General features: G+C 52.8%; 7 protein-coding genes across 7 annotated transcripts; 2 read left to right on the top strand and 5 right to left on the bottom strand.

Annotated features, from left to right (window-relative positions):
• Positions 1–90: 90 nt before the first annotated feature.
• Positions 91–4422, bottom strand: QC764_113615 (uncharacterized protein). The gene is given in 7 exon segments (XM_062942616.1): positions 91–261; positions 274–903; positions 963–1204; positions 1269–1375; positions 1501–1573; positions 1654–4188; positions 4206–4422. The coding sequence occupies 5 exon segments, from the start codon at positions 1671–1673 to the stop codon at positions 815–817; spliced, it is 531 nt and encodes a 176-aa protein (XP_062805578.1). The 5' UTR covers positions 1674–4188; positions 4206–4422; the 3' UTR covers positions 91–261; positions 274–814.
• A 930-nt stretch (positions 4423–5352) lies between these two features.
• Positions 5353–7575, top strand: QC764_113619 (uncharacterized protein; the record flags this gene model as incomplete). The annotated part of the gene is made up of 3 exons (XM_062942617.1): positions 5353–5910; positions 5964–6021; positions 6074–7575. The coding sequence occupies 3 exons, from the start codon at positions 5353–5355 to the stop codon at positions 7573–7575; spliced, it is 2118 nt and encodes a 705-aa protein (XP_062805577.1).
• Positions 7444–8672, bottom strand: QC764_113620 (uncharacterized protein; the record flags this gene model as incomplete). The annotated part of the gene is made up of 3 exons (XM_062942618.1): positions 7444–7854; positions 7918–8577; positions 8633–8672. The coding sequence occupies 3 exons, from the start codon at positions 8670–8672 to the stop codon at positions 7598–7600; spliced, it is 957 nt and encodes a 318-aa protein (XP_062805576.1). The 3' UTR covers positions 7444–7597.
• A 328-nt stretch (positions 8673–9000) lies between these two features.
• Positions 9001–10085, top strand: TVP23 (Golgi apparatus membrane protein tvp23). Its single transcript, XM_062942619.1, has 3 exons — positions 9001–9239; positions 9299–9628; positions 9692–10085. Exons 1-3 carry the CDS (start codon positions 9149–9151, stop codon positions 9844–9846), a joined length of 576 nt encoding a protein of 191 aa, XP_062805575.1. The 5' UTR covers positions 9001–9148; the 3' UTR covers positions 9847–10085.
• A 343-nt stretch (positions 10086–10428) lies between these two features.
• Positions 10429–12665, bottom strand: QC764_113640 (uncharacterized protein; the record flags this gene model as incomplete). The annotated part of the gene is made up of 2 exons (XM_062942620.1): positions 11431–12665; positions 10429–11372 (listed from the first exon to the last, which is right to left on the bottom strand). The coding sequence occupies exons 1-2, from the start codon at positions 11936–11938 to the stop codon at positions 10429–10431; spliced, it is 1452 nt and encodes a 483-aa protein (XP_062805574.1). The 5' UTR covers positions 11939–12665.
• A 774-nt stretch (positions 12666–13439) lies between these two features.
• QC764_113650 (uncharacterized protein) lies at positions 13440–14970 on the bottom strand (the record flags this gene model as incomplete). The annotated part of the gene is made up of 3 exons (XM_062942621.1): positions 13440–13938; positions 13999–14399; positions 14450–14970. 3 exons carry the CDS (start codon positions 14968–14970, stop codon positions 13655–13657), a joined length of 1206 nt encoding a protein of 401 aa, XP_062805573.1. The 3' UTR covers positions 13440–13654.
• Positions 14971–16743: 1773 nt separating this feature from the next.
• QC764_113660 (uncharacterized protein) lies at positions 16744–17715 on the bottom strand (the record flags this gene model as incomplete). The annotated part of the gene is made up of 1 exon (XM_062942622.1): positions 16744–17715. The coding sequence occupies one exon, from the start codon at positions 17713–17715 to the stop codon at positions 16744–16746; it is 972 nt and encodes a 323-aa protein (XP_062805572.1).
• Positions 17716–19497: the final 1782 nt, after the last annotated feature.

The following is a 19497-nucleotide window of genomic DNA, read 5'->3' as shown; positions in this document are numbered from 1 at the left end:
AGCAATACAGGCAGCATATTCCACCTGTCCCACCTCTTCCTTTTTCACAACCTCCTCACCCCCACCCAGACAGCCCAGCCACCCCTCTGTTTCTCATGTCGCACATGAGACAAGAAACAACCGCGGCATTGTTGAACAAAAGGGAGCCCATGACATAACCCATTCTCCCCTTGATTCATAACACACCCTTTATCTGCATCCCTCCTCCCCCCCAATTCCCAACCCAACTCCGACAGCCGTTTCGTCGTCAGCCATAATCCCACACACACTCACACACACACACACACACACAAAACAATAGCATCACACACACACATGATATCCCTACTTTTGAGAAAGAAGAAACAAACAAAACAGGACATATCAAAAAACGGCAGAAAAAATGCATTAAAGACTAAGCAAACAAGACAAAAAATAAAACAGAAACACGACCAGAAATTTCTCAGAAGCCACCACCACCACCACATATACCACAGGTAAATGGGTGGTAAAATCCCTGTTTTGCTTCTGGGCTGACAAATAGTAATTGGACGGGGAGACGGAGCCAACAAAGCCCAGTGGCTGTTGTCTAGGTAGCCGTCCGACTAAACCGAAGAAATGTTGATCATAACATGAGAAAGACAAAAAAAAAACGTATCGGAAAAGGGATCGAGCGGGGTATATGTGGTGGTTCTCAAAGAGCAGCAAAAACCCCTGATCGTACAGAAAACTCGAACGGGTCGTGTGTTGTTTTGGGTATCGGTTCTTAAAGTCATTTCTTTTAGAAGAAGCTGTTAGGAGGAAGAGAACCACGGTGGTCTGGTTGACGAAATTCCTAGTATCCTTGACCTGGGTTAGGCTGCTGCTGCTGGTGCGGCTGGCCTTGCTGGGAGGGATCAGGGTATCCGTATGGCTGTTGCCAGGCTAAGGAAAGGAACTGTTAGTGACAGTGCTCCCTCTTGTTCTTTTTCGTATCGTCTTACTTTGGGGAGGGGCAGCGTAGCCTGCCGGGACGGCCTGGGAGTATCCGCGTCCATAAGGCTGGGCGTAGACGTTGGGTGGCATTCCGTACGGTTGCGGGGCGCCGTATGCCATGGGCATCGGAGAACCTCCCATCTGGACGGCTCCGTATCCACCACGGCCGAAGCCAGGAGGACCTCCTCGTCCGCCGCCTCTGGGACCAGTGTCCGAGGCCTTGTCAACACGGATCTGACGGCCGTCGAATCTGGAGAAGGGTCAGAAAACTGCAAGGTCAAAGGGGGGGGGGGTCGTCTGGGGGACAAAAGTACTCGATGTTGTTCATCGCAGAGATGGCTTTCTGGGCATCGTCTGGGTTGGTGTATCTGACGAAACCGAAGCCTCTACTACGGCCAGTGTCGCGATCTTTGACAACAACCTAGAAGAGGAGAGGTTAGAGACCAGAGTCTTCGCGGTGTTCCTGACCTTACCAAGCACCAACGCCCAAGGGCGATGGTAACAAGGAGCAAGAGCCGCACCAAATGAAAGTGCACCACGACATACTGCTTCTTCCACCACGCCAAACTCCTCAAACTTTTGCCTCAGAGTGGCCTCCTCGGTGTGCCATGCGAGGCCGCTGTTTTCTCTGTTAGCCAGTCGCCTGCCGCGTGTGGGGAAGGAGGCAGAATCTGCACCCCATTGGACTTCTTGTCTTACCCAATAAACAACTTGGACATGCTGTCGGATTTCTTGTTTGCGTCGGCTACACTGGAAGGGAAAGTTTCTTTCGATCTAACTAGTGTATAGTAGACACTAGTGCTCTTTCAGATCAAGTCGAGTCTCCCGTTGTCGGAGCAAATGCGACTGTTGACGAGGAAGAGCAAGTCGAAGGTTGCTTGGAAGAAAAGAGCGGGGGGCCAGGGGCTAAGTAGCACTGGGTTGATGGGTGCTGCTGTTTGCCTCTGAACAGTGTGGGTGAGAAAAGAAACGCTCCGAGACTGGGTGACTGCCCTTCTTAACCGGCCAGGTGTCGGAGGTGAAAGTCGAGAGTCGAGTGGCTCAATGATTTCAGCCGGACAAAGCAGTCTGTTTTCGATAAAATCAAGCCTTTGGTTCCTCAAGCGAGACTGGGAGGATGGTAAGGGGAAGGGGCGACCAGTGGCTCAGGGAACGGTGGGGTGTTAGCGAAGCTGTGTTATGTGGTATGGGTCAAGGGTTCTCCAAAGATGTTCTGTGGTGCCGGTTGGTTGGTGGGAGAGAGATGGGCACTCGGGGGGATGAAGGACCAGAGCCGCTGGCAGGCACTTGATGCTACCCGTCTTATATGCCAGTACAGCGGGCTACCTATTCCTGGGGAAGGGCCCGAATACCGCTTCTGCCTTGGCCGCATTTTGGTCCATGAGACAGGGCCGTTGTCGTGAGCCGACGTCGGTCGCTCCCGTGCAGTACCTTGCTTCTGCTGCCCCGGTTGATGTCCTGCCAGGCATAATCATGAGAGCATGGTTATGTTCCCAGACAAGCATCAAACATACCAAAGGGACCGCAACCCCAGGACAGCGTTCGCTACGGGTGCCTGTGGCATGGAGGAGTTGTGTAACATGTGTCGTTTGCCACAGAAGATCTGTATAAAGATCCAAACACTCCATACGAATACGCCCTGGCTCCCCGTAGCTACCCATGAGTCCAGGGAGTTCAAGGCTAGGATTGGTCAGAGGACAGTCGTGAGATCCTTGATCAGCGTATTTCAGATCAGAGGACTGCTAAACCCCACCTTACTGCCACTGATGATGACCCCTGGCAGTTTTGCAACTACTAGCTCACTACAGACCCTGGCCTTGGTTTTCTGTACTATGAAGGGAAACTGCCTTGGTTTCGTCACCCTGGCTATTCCTGCTCGCTGGGGTCTAGGTATCTTGCCTTGCCCAGAGATGATGTGCCCAGAAAGGTTGTTTCTAGCTCGTGATCCAGGTTTTCTCCGATGGTGATATCGCAAGCCCGACCTCGTCCTAGCTGCCCGTGGATGTGTCGACGAAGGCATTGGTGGTGATTTTGCCGGCATTAGCAAATATGCGACTGTATTATGCATCTCCCCTCCCACTCATTTTTGGTTGCCCGAGTGGAAGCAGAATATGGACCTTCACGTCAAGGCCCCAGTTTCCCATGAACAACGCCAGAGGCAGCAAACGGGTGCTGGAAACATATCCAGAAACCCCTGTCATTTGGATCGTGGCCCTGTGGACAGGAATCGATGGCAAGAAACAGCCCTGGAAACCCACAAAACCCTTGCTGCGTTTGGTGTAGCGTGCGCCTAGTACCTAGAAACCGTTTGGCGCTCGCTTTTACCCTCGGCCTGTCCCCAGACCCGCTCCTCTGTGGTGAGCGAAGTGCTCCTGAAGTTCTCCTGGAGAAGGGGGCCAAACCGGTCACCTCCGAAAACAAATTTTCAGGGCCACCGTGATGCATTCGATACAACTCCATGTGCATGTCTCCATCTTCTGTGCACAGCACTCAAATCCCAATAGAGACTCCCAGAGCCAGGATCGGCTAGGGTGCAACGAGTCGTCCAGAGAAGGAAAGTGGATATCAGTATGAAACATGGTTGAATGACCCATCAAGATGCGAAACTTCACAGCATTTCGATCGGAGTGCAACCTCAACATGACATGAAACCCTTTGTCGACCCCTCGATGGCCGCCTTCAGATGAGTTGCTCAAGCTTCACGACGACCGCGTTCTTGTGCCCACGTGCCTTTCGCGGCGGCTACCACCTGACAAGAAGATAGTTTGCGGGCGATCCAGCTTCCAGAAATTTTATCCCTCCAGTCGATCTTGACTTGCAGAGGCCAAACTAATCACACCACAGCAAATCGGGTAAACGGGTCAGTCGACTGCCGCGAAGCAAGGCACCTGGACGATAACAGGGCCTCTCCAACTCCCACAGTAAAGGCGAGCATAACGCAGAGGACTCGACGGCCGGTCCTCATACCCTTCCTGACCTCTGTGTATGCGTGTAGTCTCGGAGCGAAGGAGATATATGATGCGTATCGAATGTTCCGCTGGTCCAGGCTTGGCAATGGCACCTCGTGCTGGGCATTGAAGCCATGATGCGACCGCCTCAAGCGCTGCTATAGGATGTATGTCAATAGCGGGTGAACAGTACCGTAGCTTGGTCCATCCTGTGTGTCGATCATTCTATTGACCACGAGGTGCCATCCAGGTCAAAGCCGTTGACCCAAGCTCCCAAGCCCCCAAGCTCCCCAAGCTCCCAAGCTCTCACCCGAGAGCTTCCATCGCGGGGCAGCGGCATCATAGCTTCTTGCATGGGGTAATGGGCAAAACCGAACCCAGGTTGCGAGGATCGGCCCATGTCGATTGAAACACATTGCAACTCATGACTGTTGTAAGCGCATATATAGTCTGCACGGGTCTCGACAAGCCGCCGCCGTGTGTGGGTGTGCTGGTACGTCAAGATAAAGATGCCCCGGACCCGCCACCGGCTGGGTTTGGTGAATCACGGAGCCGGATGGTCCCTGCAAGTGAACTAAACAGGGAAGGCGAGACATCAAACGGTCGTCCCACTTCGGCGAGGCTTCCCACTGGCTGTTCACTGAGATGCATATTCTGGACTTGGCATGGGTTCTAACTGCATGGTTCATCTCGAGAGCGCTCGGTCTTGACTCTCCATGGTTCCTCAATTTCCCGGCCGGTGTCAGTATTGGATCCGGGACGAAGGGATGCCTGGCCGTCAACCACCGGGCATGACCACCCAGACTTCAGTTCAGGATCGCTCAGCTGCGTGAGGATGACAGGTTGCACAGCCGAAACTCCTTGAGGCTCCCAAGAAGCCTTGGTCTGGGGAATATGTGCGCAGGACGGGATGACTGACGAAATTATTTAGCCGTAGTGATGCCATATTTAGATCTGCGGAAGACTCACCGATGCAACCGAGGGCTATAGAGTGTGTACGCAGTAATTCCAGACTCGCTGCCCAGCACTCTTGACGTGTGGAGAAGGTTGCTTGATCCGCAACAGGGGTTGGGATGACGGAAGGACGGGAGGAGAGGCCCAGGTTGGTGGGATTTCCACTTCATGGTGATGACCCAGAGAACGTGATGAGTGACATAGGCATTGCATAGAGGTGATGGATGGAAATCAAGCTGGTACTTGATCGCGTTTGCTGGCGGCTCCTGCTGATTGTGATGTGATCGATGTATGGCACCTTCCCTGGCCGAGTCCAGACCCCGCCAATGCCTAACATCATAGAAGAATGAGGGGGAAGGAGCAAGGCATGATGTGCATCACTCAGAACCTCCCACCGGGACGTCTCGGTACGGAAGGGGAGACTCTCTCACCATCTTGAGCCCTCCCCAGGCTTCGCTGGCCCCGGTAATTTGTCATGGATGACGATGTGCTGTGGATGACGGCGGCGGCGTCGCGAAAAAAGAAGCATAATCACCGACCCAAAGATGACCATCGACGCTCTGACCAACCCGAACGAAGTAGACACGCAAGGAACACCAAGGAGAGATCGCATGATCGGGGTCGGCACACCGAGGCAATCGAGAAGCCCCTGAACAATGCAGGAAAGCGCTACCTTCCTGACGACAGAGCCGACCCTAGTGAGCGCGTCCGGGCCTGGGTTCAACGGACACAGAACCGACACCCCCATCGTTCTCTTCTCACGGCGCTTGACAGCGACGAAAGGTTGCGACGCACTTCATCCCCAAGATATCGAGACACCGATATCATCAGAGGCAAGAAACGGGGCAGATCTGTCTCACGCAGTCCCTCGGTGTCCTTGGAGCATGGTTTTGATGGTGGACAAGTTGAACCTCGCTTTGAGAAACGGCGCAGGTACAAAACTCACGAGGACAAGTACGAGTATAAAGGGGAAATAAACCGTAGGAAACAACCAAACAAAGACCGTAACGGAAAATTAGACCAGGAGGCGAAGGTCAGGACGGACCGGGTTCCAGTAAGCCCACTCTATCCAACACGGGAACAGACGAGCAAATTAACAGTTCGCAGCTGCAGGTCATAAACACAGAAAGCCGTATGAGGGTACCAGATCATAAGTTCGCACCGGGTAGGTAAGGGTGCAGCATGCTAATGATGGGTATTGGCTGACTTGACCAAAGTCAGCAGACATGACCATCAACCCATCTATGCTCCGGGGTCACGACAGTCTACCAGTTTCAGCAAGGTATTTGAAGACCGCCACCATTCGGCTCACCGGCCCCTTGCCCTCCCATCAAGAACCTCAAGGCAATATGTTTCTGCCCACCCGCGGGACTCTTCATACGATCTTAACCAGGACGAATCCTACTTTTCAAGCCCGTCGAGAACTAACACCGTAGCATACGAGCAAGAAAGAAAGCGTCGGCACTTTGCTAAGAAAGGAAGTCATCGTGAGCAACAAATTCTCCACAATAGCTGGTCAGTGAGTAAGTCCATAAGCCAGCCAGTGGATCATACCAATCACATCAGACTTTCTGTGGAAAGACATCCTGGAGTACAACCATCAGGGCAATTGGAAACACCTTTACCGAAAAACTCCTCAAGGCAAGAAAGTCCCGGTGTTGTACCCTCAGCCCCCGGGCATATTGTCACAATAGTGTTGCCTAGGTACAAAGATGCTGAGACGCAAACCGATCCATCGCTGCTGGCCGAGTTGCTAAAGCCCACTGAGCAAGTACCTACGGCATTCAACGACTCCAAGGATGCTGCCACGCAACCTCGTCGTGGTCCTGAAATACAGAGGAGAATCCAACTGCTTCCAGACAGCCCCTACTCTAACACCAATCCAACCCCCATCAATGAGATAAAACAGAAGCCTTTCCATCAACATCATGCGCTACCAAACAGGCAGCCTTATTCTTCTGAACAAGCACTGGGCCGGCGACAGGTTCTTGGCGAACAAAGATACCTGGAGGAATTTGTGACCAACCATATTGTGCCTATGCACTCGCGGCACTATGTTCAAGCACCAAGTTCGTATCATGCCAACGGCGGAAGCCAACAGCAGTTTCTCGGGCAGTATCACGCGTCCAATTCCCAGCCGTTCCATACCAATACCTCCGCCGAGGGCTTGCGAATTGACCGCCGGCTTAGGGACCTCGTTCAACGACACGAAGCAGGCTCGCCACCAAGAACCATGATTGCATCTCAACAACTTGCACAGGGATTCAGTAACAGGGTACGGTTCCAGGAACCGAATTCGACAGTACAAAGACCGGAAGCACCGTACAGGGAAGACATGGACGAATTTATCAGACGGATAGAAGAGGAAGATCTTGGGGAGTTGAGCGATGCCTTGGCGGTAGAGGATAATGGTGTTCCAGTCAAGACTGAAGAGTACTTCAGCCTTGAAGAGCTTGAAGGTGAAGGGTCCAACACAGCTCACGATGCCCAACACCGCCAGTATGCGCCTATTATTGGAGCCGATGATCTTGCTGAAAACTCCGACACGGAGGTTTTGTTGGGTCCCAGAACCCCGGAACGGAATTCAAGGCCACCTGCAAGAATATTACCGAGATACCTGGGGCAGGATAGAGCGGATCTATCGTTACCGGACAGGATGTGGAGGTCTGGCCAAGGGCTTGCAATACCCGGGCAGTATAGACAGTTATACGAAACCTGATTGTTTTGGGCATTTTTCGTTTTTACTCTGGTACTTGAACCTGCCATTTCCTCCTCAGTCCCTCTACGTCAATGCCACACTTTTCGGCCTTGGTGACGACGGAATGAGCCTTCCCAACCACGGGAGCATCAATCATCTTATCATCCAGTGTCCACGCCCCTCTTCCAGCAGCCTGGGCCTTTTCATCTGCAATCACTACTCTGACAGCCCACTCGACCTCTTTTTCATCCGGCGCAAACATTCGTTGCGCGATCTCAACCTGGCTGGGATGTATACATTCTGGTTCACCTGTCAGTATCCCGTTCATCAAAGTTGGGACAATCCTGGACGGATCAAACTTACGCTTCCCGTTAAACCCTACCTCCTTCCCATCTCTGCACTCCTCCTCCAACCTCGCCTTCCCTTCCTCACCCTTGTAAGATGTGCACACCAGATCAATAGTGCTACTCAGCTCAAACGCCCTCGCCGCGGTAGCAATCGCACTCCTGGCGTACAAGAACTCCCGAAGACTCGGCGTGCGAGTCAAGCTCAGATCCAAGGCAAAGTCCTCGGCAGCAAAGATCAAGCCGTCAAGACACCCCTTTCCTGCCTCGCAGATTTGCTTCAGGTCCATGACCGCCTTGGCGGACTCGATCAGAGCGATGACCTTCTTTGGTGGTTCATTTTGGGGGGAGACTTGGCGGAGGATGTCGATTACGAAGGTGAGGTCGGAGGGGGAGTTGACTTTGGGGATCACGATTGTAGAGAGGGTGGAGGAGGGTAAGGGGACGAGGGTGGTAAGGTCGGTGAGGGCGTAGGGGGTGGAGATGGCGTTTATGCGGACGGCGAGTTCACCGATGTTGGGGGGAAGTTTGGGAAGGGAGGAGAGGTGGGATAGGAGGTTGGTGCGGGCGGTGGGTTTGAGGGAGGGGGTGACGGAGTCTTCGAGGTCGTAGGTTATGTTGTCTGTTGTGTGGGGGAGGAGGAGGGATTTGGAGAGGAATTTTTGGGAGGAGGAGGGGACTGGGGAGTTGTTGGTGAGTGGGAGAGAGAGCGGTGGAATGAGGGGGAAACATACCGTATAAGAGTGCCCGGCGGAGGGTGGAGGTGGTTGACATGTTGACGGTAGTGAGTGTGAGAGTGAGTCTCGGAAACAGTTACGATGACGAATGATGAGAAGCCGAGGGTTGAAAGCGAACTCTCACGAACGATCTTCACTAATATCCAAAAGAAATATAAACAACGGACCCCTGGTATATCTCACTTCCCCAACAGGAAAGCAAGTGTGGTGTAAGTCGTGAAGCGGGGACGGGATGATCGATGTTGGGTCAATAGCCGAAAAGGGGGGCTCGATGTAAGCCGTTTCACCAGCTGCCAAACCCGTCCCTCACAGCTGCCAATTCTGTTCAGGAGCCTAGACCCCCGTTGATGCACCACGTACTCCGTAATGCGCACTAACAACACCTGAGCCAATGTAAGCAACAGCTCCAAAGACACCACCACCACCAAAAAAGATAGCTATCAATCATCACCATCCACCACACACGCACGGCGCACACCAGCTTGAACATACCAGACGCATACGATTGAGAAGATGGAACAAACCCAACCAGCACCAGGCTCCCTGAGCTGGCGATTATCCTCCCACCCAATAACCCTCCTCACATTCCTAGGCTTCCGAGTCTGTAAGTTTTTCCCCTCTTCCTACCAACCCCGTCGCATTCACTGATTCCCCTTCCCCCAGCGAGCTTATTAGTCTACCTCTTCGGCCTCCTCTTCACCGACAACCTCGTCATGATCTTCATCATCACCATCCTCCTCCTCGCCGCCGACTTTTACTACCTCAAAAACATCGCCGGCCGCCGCTTGGTCGGCCTCCGCTGGTGGAACGAAGTCGACCCGTCGACTGGGGACTCCCACTGGGTGTTTGAGAGCAGCGAGCCGGGGACAAAGGTGATCAACGCGACGGACAGTAGGTTCTTTTGGATTGCGATTTACACCCAGCCGCTGTTTTGGATCGCGCTGGCGGTGGTGGCGGTGTTTAGTTTCAAGTTTATTTGGTTGCCGCTTGTTGGTGAGTATAACCTTTGATAATGAGTGGTTGAGGGAGTGGAAGGTGCTGACGGTTTGGTGGTAGCTATTGCACTTGTGTTGACGATCACGAACTCGCTTGCTTTTTCGAGGTGCGACAAGTTTAGCCAGGCGTCGAATATTGCGGGGAGCGCGTTTAATGGTGGGAATTTGGCGGGGAGCATTGCGAGTAATATGGTGGGGAGGTTCTTTACGAGATGATGGTTTATGTTGGGTGGGGGTGGTTCAAGAGAAGAGGGTTTAGTATAGGAAGCCATCTTACAAGTTTGGAATGCGGGAAGTGTATGATTACAGGGGCGTAGGCATTGGCGTTTTTGAGGAAACTTGGGCTAGCATGGCCGTTTTGTTATGTTTCCTTTGGTATTATAAAGTTCAGGTTGGGAGCGTATCTAGCTTCTGGGCCGGGCGAAGGAAAATGGGATCATGTTGTTTGAAACTCAGCATCAGAGTTATCGAGGTTATGTAATTTGGTAATTGTGATGGAGAGCCACAGGGTATCATACTTTGAAAGAAGACATATGGTTTGTCATAGTTCGACCTGACTGATGATGGATAATGATCTCTCACAAGTCTCTTTGAACGAATGACGCGCGATGCTATGCAAAACACACCCCCAAACCCCTGTTTTCGCACCATGTTTAATCATACTGTGGTCCCAAGTTTTATGCCAGAATGACTGCAGAGGTGAAGTTGGGACAGAAGAATCAATACGAGACTGGCTAATTCGATATCATGCAACCTTTAACGCCGCTGGCGCCCTTTCCCTTTCTCCGTCTTGTTTCTTTATCGTCTCCCTGCTTGTTCAATCGCAGCGTCCAGCTGCCTTTCCTCCTCTTCCAACCTCCTGATTTCATCATCCGTCATTCCTTCCTCTACCAAGTGGGCGTATGGTGTGGTTAGACCCCGTGGTGTCGCCCGCCCTGGTATTGGGCTTGGAACGTTGGCATGGGCCCCGTCGTCGTTTTGGGCAAGAGATTCCGTTCGGATGCTTGGTGTGGTGGTGGTAATTCCGGCTGCGGCTCCTGCTCGGTCAGAGTATGGTGTGTAAGAACGGGATTGGTCTTGAAAGTGAGGAGAAGCTGCCGCTGCTGGCGCGGCTATTGTTGTGACGGCGGTCCCTGTTGGGTAGGTACCATTGGGGTGACCGTCGTCGGAGTAAGGCGAGTTTGGTGAGGCGTCTACGTTGACGCCGGTGTGGGCTTCTTTCTCGGCCATGAGGTCGTCGCCGCGGTGGTCAGAGTTGAAGGAGCCGGTGGGGTGGAGGTTCTGCTTTTGTTGGCGGCGGCGGACGACGAACCAGATGATTCCTAGGACGGCGAGGAGACCTGCTAGACCGCAGCCGACGGCGATGCCGATGATGGCTCCCAGCTCAAGTCCACTCTTTGGGGCTGGGCTCAAGGCGGCTGGGTCGCCGTTGGTCGGTATGGAGCCGCCACCCAGAGGGGTTGAGGTTGCCGAAGGGGCTTCTGGTACATCAGTCCCGTCATCGCTTCCCATCTGAATATAAGGGTTTGTATCTTTGAATAGAGGGTTGGTGGAGGCGACCGCATATCCCTCTTCATGATAAACCACTGTAAAGGCTCTGCTATAACTCTTGCGATATTGACCATTGTCCATCCAACTGGCCACAAAGTAGAGTGGAAAACCTGGCTTGAACACCTTGTCACACTTTGCTCTAAGCTCATTCGGGTCAAACATGAGGGAACCGCCAGGGCCGTTCTGTCGGGCTATATCCATTCTTAATATCATTTCCCAACTGGATCAGTAACAGGTGGCAGCACATACCTGAAATTAATTTGCTGCAACCATCGGACTGGGGAGGTTGGCGTCGTCTCACACCTGGGGCCCCAGGCGTTGGTGATGGAACTGTGGGCTTCATCATAAGGTTAAGCGTGTTTGTTGACGTTGTCACCTCAGGAAACTGTCCGGACGGCTGTTCTGGGGGGTTCTCGTATACGACTGCCACAAAAGTAATCTCCTGTGGTGGGCTCATACCACTCATGGCGCTGTTGTCCTCGCTACTTTGCCAGAGCGCGATCTTGTTGACAACCTCGTAGTTTTGACTCCTCCAGGTGAAAGTGGTCCCAGGCATACTCCCTTTGACCAAGAATATGGCCGCCTCAGGGTTATAATTGCCGTTGAATTTCAAGGGGTCGAATAGTACAGATTCATTGGCTTTCCCAACTCCAGTATGTATAGGTGAAGCGGCATCTTGCCCACGATCTTGCCCATTCGCTAATCCAAGCACAATGTATGTGACGGCCATCCAGGCCCGGCTCATCGGTATCCTCATTATCCTTTGTCGGTTTCTGGACTCGTCCAGAATAGTTTGCCGTTCGTGATACCCGAGTCAATCGTCCCTTTCAAGTTGACAATCTCATGGCCGATATCGTCGTCGTCGTCGAGTTCGGTTGTCCGCCCGCGCGTCTTCTGGGCACCAAATTCCGATGCGTAATTGATGCTGTCGTCAATTCCCTTTCGTTGAAAAGAGTAAAAAAGAGGTAAGCCGTGCTGCCAGACAGAGAGAGATTGTGCAAGGCTCCGAGTAAGCACCAATCCCGCACAAGACCCCGAGCCAGACCCAAACCGCCCAAGCGCTCCCTCTCTCTCTTGTGACCCCCAGTTGAGAAAGATGAAAAGGATTGCGCGCAGTCCAACCACCCCCCCTGTGCATAGCCAAAGGGCTGAGAGGCGCAGACAAAAAGATGTTTTTTTTTTCACCAACCAGAAAACGCCCTTTTCGGTTTGAGCGTCCCACTCAACCACCGATCCATCGATATGCCTCAAAAGAAGAACCGCACTGTGCCGGTTTCTGAGTGACTTGCTCCTATCAGATTGAGAGATCCTCCTTCCCCCTCCCCCTCCTCGAAAATCCAAAGGCAACAAGCACACCACCACTTTAACTAAACTTGCTGTGTGTGTGAAACGAAAAAGCGACGCCGCAACGGTGCAACTCTGTCCGTTCAACCAAACCAAGTCCCTTCGCCTCCTCTCCTACTGTGGCAACACTCCAATATCTCTCTCCCCGTCGTTGACGTCGCATTCACCAGACTTTTTCGTACATAACCACTAGAAAAGAATGCAAAGAGACAGATTTGTGGTTGCAACGATACACCTAAATTGCCTTGATCAAGCTGCAGCTGGCCAACCGCTTACCCAGCCGATAGTGACTCTTTTTTGACAAGAAAGCCCAATATAGCAACGCGATATCCATACTTTGGAGCGGGACGGTTCCCGCTGACACCCTGACTTAGGCGCGTGCATACAGTGACTGAGTAAGAAAGCAGTGTCCCAGGCTGATAAGACGAATAGCAAGTTTCTGAGGTGATACTCTGCCTGTGGTGTAAGCTGTGTTTGAGAAGCTGTGTGACAGTGCGAGTTTGCTCGTAACCAAGAGGGGGGAAATCCACGCCACTCCAATCAGGCGTTTCCAGGCAGTTCGTGGAATCATTTTTCTCTTGTCTCTTCTCTTATTTCCCTGTAGCCCAAGGCGGGGGGCGGCGGGGTGTCAGCAAGCATGGGGCTGAGCTGCGTCTTGTCGCTGATCCTGTCAAATGAGAGCGACTCCAACGAATGGGGGCCGATGATCGTGAAATGCGTTAGTAGTATAGTCGCCTGGCATGGCCTTGGCCGCTTTCAAACATATCCTGATCTAGAAAGTCTAGAGCCGTTCGGTGACCCTTAATTGCAGAAAACACGTGGTGGATTAATCAATTGTCCTGCCTATATGGAATTCAGCTCCCAAGCCAACTTACACCGACAATCTTGAGCATCGCATGTATTTTTAAAAGCGTTGTGTGAGTAAGAAAACTCCTGGCTATCTAACCCCCAGGGTACCATAGGGCTGTCAGCATTTAGTGGTGTATTGGCCCGAAACGGAGGAAATCCGAAAATTTTGCTTAAGTGCGAGAGTCTTGAGCCTCGACTTCGCATTTGCATGTTGTAAGTGCATTCCTCAAGACCCCAAGCCTCATCCCCCTGCAAGGCTGCGCGCCTAGAGAAACCCATTTCACCTTCGCTTCGTGGCCTGCTCTTTGAGTAATATCTCCCGCATGGCTGCTCTTGCATTTCGACTGCCACCCAACTTCGGCCCTTTGAGGACCTCTTCTGTTCGGCTGGCGCCAGGCTTAGCAGCGGGCTGAGCTACTCGTTTCTTTCGATGTCTCTGTGCCATGGCGTTCATGAAATCACGGCGGAATTCTTCAGCGATGCGATCATCTGCTGCGTAGTCATCTCCGTCTCCCAGGTCAGCCGCACTGGGAGTTTCTGCCGAAGGTACATCGTAGATATCGACTGCGAGGAGGTTAGCTAAAATCCTTACAGGCTGAAAGCGTGAGTTCATAGTCCACTTACGCTTGTTCTCGCTCAAAAACTCCTCCACGAGCTGGTCTCGCTTGATATCTTCGCTTCCTCTGCGCCTCCGGCCACGCCATGGCTTCCCATCTGGGCCAAGGCGGGTCTTCCTTCGGCCCTCATTCTCATCTTCCTCGTCGATCTGCCCTTGTAATCGCTTTCGAGCGCGCTCCGTCATCTCGATGTTGCGCTCGCGAGCTTCATCACCCAGGTCAATCTCCATAAGCTTGCCTTGTAAAGCTCGCTGCGAATCCACCTGTGGGCCACTGAAAGGCAAAGTGCTCGGATCTGAGTTGGCCGCATTTGCTGATGATGCGCCAGCATCGAGGCTTTCGTGCTGTACTGTGAGCTCCGCGGCCTGCCGCTTTCGTCTAGCCAATGCAGATTCTACATATTCCTCCCTTGCTTGATCAGCCTCTGGGTCGCTTGGTGTATCCAAAGGGAGACTCACATATGCTTGTTGACTAGATCGCCAGCCAGACCTGTCTGGGGCGCGAACCGTTGTGTGATTCCGCCGAAGGGTTCTGCTTCCGTCTCGGCACTGCCGTGGAGAACCAGGCTTTGCTCCTCGGGGACGCTGCCGTCGTCATCGCCATGTGTCGACTGTCCGGGCCTTGCGCGGAAGCCAACGCCACCGAACTTGTGCTTTCGCGAGTTTCGTAATTTGAGTACCTCGGCGACGGAGAGGCCTTTCTCTTCGTCCTGTTCAGCAGCTGTTGTTTGCGCGCCATTGCCTGCTACCGCTGGGGGGTTTTCTGGGGTTGGCTCGATCGCATGCTGGCTATCAGCGTTCGCGCTTTCAGGTTCTTCGACTCGTTGGCGGTACGCTTTTCTCTTTTTCCCGGCCTTGAAGACGACTTGCGGTTCGGACGTAGCTTCGGGGCTTGTTGTTGCCATGATGATTTGATGATTACCTAGTGTGATGCAATGGTGTGGCTGCGCGGCGAAAGCTGCTTGTCCAGCAAGGTGCATTGCTAAGCCTATCTTATCAGAGAATAACCCTAACCCAGTTAGCGCTCGCTCCAGGCGAGAGATTTAATTTCAGGGTTAGGGTCCACCGACAACTTCCAACCTTCAAGTTCATTCTGTCAAGACCGCGCTGATGATCAACACCTATGGTAGTGTTGACAACTACTCAGCTCCACCTCCAAGATCCCACGGTCAAATACCAGGTCAACAAACTACCACGGTCCCAACACCACAGTTGACAAACACCGACCCGGCAGCCCGGTCCGGGTCATAAACACCGGCCGGCCGGCCCCACTCATTTCCGGGGAGGCACGGCGGGTCTACCAGCCACGACGGCTAGCCCCACCTCAATCCCGAGCCCACTACCCCGACCCGAGGCCGGCAAGCGACACGGGTAACGGGTGATCGACATGATCGGACTTTTTGGTCAACCTCCATCCCGGGCTGCTTGTACAGGTGGGCTGAAGCGGTAGGGCGGTCATGAGATATGTCCAAGATCGGACTTGAGATTGGGTTCACTTCCAGTGGCTTTTCAGGCGATAACTTCACTCAAGACAACAGAAGGGAATTACCGCTCCTGAAACGATCATCAGCAACGAGGCGTCCGTGACCGGAGATCATCACAGTAACACAAAATGATCTGATGCCTCCACATCGGGACACCACGGGCACAGACCCACCACTGCCCGTCTCTCATCAACCGCACATGCCATCGACAATCCGAGTTTCAGCCCTCTGCAAGCCGCCCTTTCAGACTTACCCTCTGCAGTGTAAAGGGCCACCCGCCTGCCAACACCAACTAGAGCATGCTGTGCCATGTCCAAGGTAGTCAACAACAATATCACAACCACTGATGATCAGCTCCGATCAGATCGGATAACAACCTCTCCCCATCCTCTTCACAACGTTCTCACCACCCTACATACTATTTCTACCATTTCCCCCGTCTTGCATGCAGAATTCTCGCGATAGATCATCCCCCCCACACACACTTACACAACATCCCTCATCCAGCCAGAAATCCAACCAGCCAGCCACCACGCTCCCCGATGCATCTAGAAAATGTTTGTGTGTGCATACCTGACCCGACGGGTACTCCCATTCTTCTATTTTGATATCCCCTCTGTCAACCAAATTCCTTGACCGAGCGACAAGGCCAGCCCGTTCATCTTGGGATGGTAGGTGGTGGCGGCAGACATCGGTCGGGTCATCATCCTCCCCGGCCGGCCCAACCCAGCCTGCGACAAACTTACGCATACCTTATCTCACCTCACCAAGCAAACACCTTATGCAAAGCAATAACAAAAAACTTCTTCCAAATGGAGATAATATTCAACATCCACAACCATTCTCGTTTCTCCTACCACTAGAACGAAAGTGAAGAAAAATATAGGGGGAATCTCAATAGCAAAAACTTCCAACAGCCAAAAATCAAACCAAACCAACCAACTCAACTACATCTTTTAAGAGAAGGAATAAAAGATGTAGTCCACCTCTCCTGTGATGATGTAAATCTCTGCAAAAAACCAAAGAAGGAAATCAACCCCTTGCCTCCCCAATATGTACACTGCCCCTACTCAAGACAACGAGCCCTTCAAGTTTTGGTCCCATGCCAAAACCCCAAATTTTCCCACCCCAAACCCAACCAACCATTGGTATTCCCAGTTTCCCTAATCCCTACAGGCGTAGTAGGCACAGCCTCAATGGCTACAAGAAAGCGATAAAAATGTGTACACAAGAGAGAAGAAGCTTTGTCCAAAATAGAAAGATGTGGCCTCAAATCCAAGCTGCAATCGCCATGCTGGCTGGCACCGCAGGCTCAGACTCGTCCCCAAAAAAGTTGGCAAACAACCCCTGAATCTCCCCCAGGTAGTCATTCGCATTGAACTTTTTGAGCCCCTTGGCCACCATCTCCTTCTCTTCCACGTCCACCACGTTCATCTGCTCCTTGAGGCCATACTCCTCCGCAATCTCCGACACCTGGGCGAGCTCCTGGCCGAACGGATGTTGAGAGACGGAAACCTCCTTTCTATGTTGTCGCTGGGGTTGTGGTTGAGCTGGGTAATATCGGTGTGTGAGAGGTGGCGCGGCCATCCGGACAAAGTCAGCAGCGGCGGCGGCGGCAGCTGAATTCTTTGACCTGTGCTGCTGCATGTGTAGGGGAAGTGAACTCTGCGAGGTAGCGGTGGTGGCTGTGCTGGTGGAGGAGGACCGGGAGAAAGTGTAGCTGGCGTTTGTTGATGCTTGAGAACGTTGTGATACCCCGGAAGCTGACCTTTGCCGGGCAACCTCAGCTGGCGACTTTTTGGAGTGAGAGGGCGCCCGTTGTGGGATGATGGGTGCTGCCTTTTGAAGGGATGGCTTCTCGATTGGTTGACCGGGGGTTGTAAAGTAAGCGGAGAGATGATTCGGTTCTGGCGACATCACCCTCTTTTGCATCGTCCTCTTTGGCGATGATTCAACATCGGGGCTAGTAGGTGGTGTGGTTCCGTTGGTGAGCGCACTGTCGGACATATCGTCATCAGATCTGCTGTGCGAGCCTGTCGACGAGGCTGATAGAGGATGAAGATCTGGGGCGTTATAAGAAAGCATGTTGGTGGTGTGAATCAGCTCGACAGGACTGGAGATCTTGTGCCGAATAGATCCCAGCGACCCCTTTGGACTCCTCTGTTGTGGTGAACCGTTGAGGTCAGATGTCTGGAGGCTTTGCTTGACCCGCCGGGTCGTGAAGGCCCTGGCGATAGACATCTTGCCGGTTGTGTAGGGGGTTGTTCAGCTGAAAAACGATCTATATCGATCGATGTTAGACACCTTCCTGCTTCGGCTTCAACAAGCCAGATAAACGTACTCAAAGCAACCAGACAGGTGGCTAAAAATAGTAGGTAATGGCCAAGACCAGGAGTCAAACTTGACTTTCTGCCCTGAGGGGTAAAGCTCGTGGCAGAAAGGCGTTGAGTGATGGAAAGAAAGATGAGAAGAGACGCCCCGCTTCCAGATCCTAACAAACACTCTTCCCTGAACAATTGCGTAGTTTTGCGAACGAGGTCTCAAATGATAGATGGTCCTGTGATTCGGTTTTGCGTGTGACGTTGCGCCAGGAAGAGCTTGTGCCCGTTTTTCTCTGCAAACTTCCTATCCCAGGGTTACAACGCTCGGCTCCGTGACCCTATCAAAGCAGCCGAAGTGAGTCCGGGTGACGATACACGGCGAAATGGGCGGTTTCGGGTCAAAGTAGAGATCAAAACACCTGAGAATCCTAGATGGATGTGTCCTGACAAGGAAGTTGTAGCTATATCCAGCACAATGGAGAATCGGCGATCCAGGCCGTGTTTGAATAGAACAAGTCGAGAAGGAACGTGGCTCCTCGATGGGGCTTCAAGTTTTCAACAAAGGCAGGGCGACGCAATGTGTTTGTTGTCCACGTGTGACGTTGGGTAAGTAACGACAGACTGACCTAGGCCCTTTGTGTGATGTCGAGGAAGTGTGTAGAACTGAAGTGAAATATCTCGGGGGCGATGTGTACCGGCGCGAGTTGGGCGATGGATGAATGTCCTGCAAGAAATGTCTTGTAAAAAAAGGAATGTGTAAGTGTCCTCGAGTATCCAAGCGAGCCGGCGATGGGGATCTCTGAGGATGTCAAAGTTTTTTGGTCCGTCAAGGAGCGATGGGACGCAAAGGGTCTACAGAATGACTGAAGGTAGAAAAGCAGGGTGTGAGCCTGGAGGGGGGAGGCACAACAATAAAGGACGAGCCGCGAACGCACATCGAAGGTGAGGGCAAACCCATGGGGAAACGGGCACGGGGGAGTGGCGCAATGCTTTTTTGCTTGCGCATTGCAGATCACAAAGTACCGGTACGATGGATCACGCAGGAGATTATGTCACCCTCTGCGTAGCAATACCAATGCGCTCTTTCCCGGTCCCCCTCCCGGCCAGACAGCTCAGAGTGGCAGTTGGCACTTCTTCACCCAGTGGAAAAACCTCTTCTGGCCCTCTCGACCGGGCCGGCAGAGTGTACGGAGCAGAAGAGACCGTGACATCCTGAATTTAGGACGGCCGGTGATTTGCTGGGTTGGCCTGCTGGTCGCGCGCCGTTTCCCAGCAAGGGGAGACCGCACAAGCCCGCCGCCCATGGTTAAAACCTGATCCCTGCTTGGAGGGCTGCCCTGGGATGCCATTGGTTCGATTGACCTCATGGTGACCGGAGTGTGCATCCCCTTTCTGAGCTCGATGCTCCGGACCGTGGCAAAGGAGGACGACATGCCCCAATCAATATATGAATGGTTCCCGCTGTTGTGTACACTTCCAGCGAGAATTCATGCGTATGTTTGAATGTTGAGCCCCGATCAAAAGAAAACGAGGGATAATCAAGACCGTTGAGGCCAGTCGAAGCGACAAGATGCCAGTTACCAGTTCTGGTTGGCGCTGCTGCAAGTCACTTGACGCTGGCATCGCAGCCCGCTTTGATTGGGCGATGAAGGGCCCGGGACAAGGTCATCTGAGTTTGCTCCTGCGCGGGGTCGCTTGTTCC

Source organism: Podospora pseudoanserina, chromosome 1, assembly GCF_035222485.1.
Source record: "Podospora pseudoanserina strain CBS 124.78 chromosome 1, whole genome shotgun sequence".
Lineage (NCBI taxonomy): Eukaryota > Fungi > Ascomycota > Sordariomycetes > Sordariales > Podosporaceae > Podospora > Podospora pseudoanserina.
Note: the sequence above shows the minus strand (reverse complement) of the source record. Positions and strands in the feature narration are given on the sequence as shown.

Coding starts and splice junctions, on each gene's coding strand:
- QC764_113615 (XM_062942616.1), bottom strand. CDS start 1,673: ATGTCCAAGTTGTTTATTGG. Junction 1,205..1,268: donor TCTGCGATGAACAACATCGA/GTACTTTTGTCC, acceptor ACCCTTCTCCAG/ATTCGACGGCCGTCAGATCC. Junction 904..962: donor CTACGCTGCCCCTCCCCAAA/GTAAGACGATAC, acceptor TCCTTTCCTTAG/CCTGGCAACAGCCATACGGA.
- TVP23 (XM_062942619.1), top strand. CDS start 9,149: ATGGAACAAACCCAACCAGCACCAGGCTCCCTGAGCTGGCGATTATCC. Junction 9,240..9,298: donor ATTCCTAGGCTTCCGAGTCT/GTAAGTTTTTCC, acceptor CCCTTCCCCCAG/CGAGCTTATTAGTCTACCTC. Junction 9,629..9,691: donor TATTTGGTTGCCGCTTGTTG/GTGAGTATAACC, acceptor GTTTGGTGGTAG/CTATTGCACTTGTGTTGACG.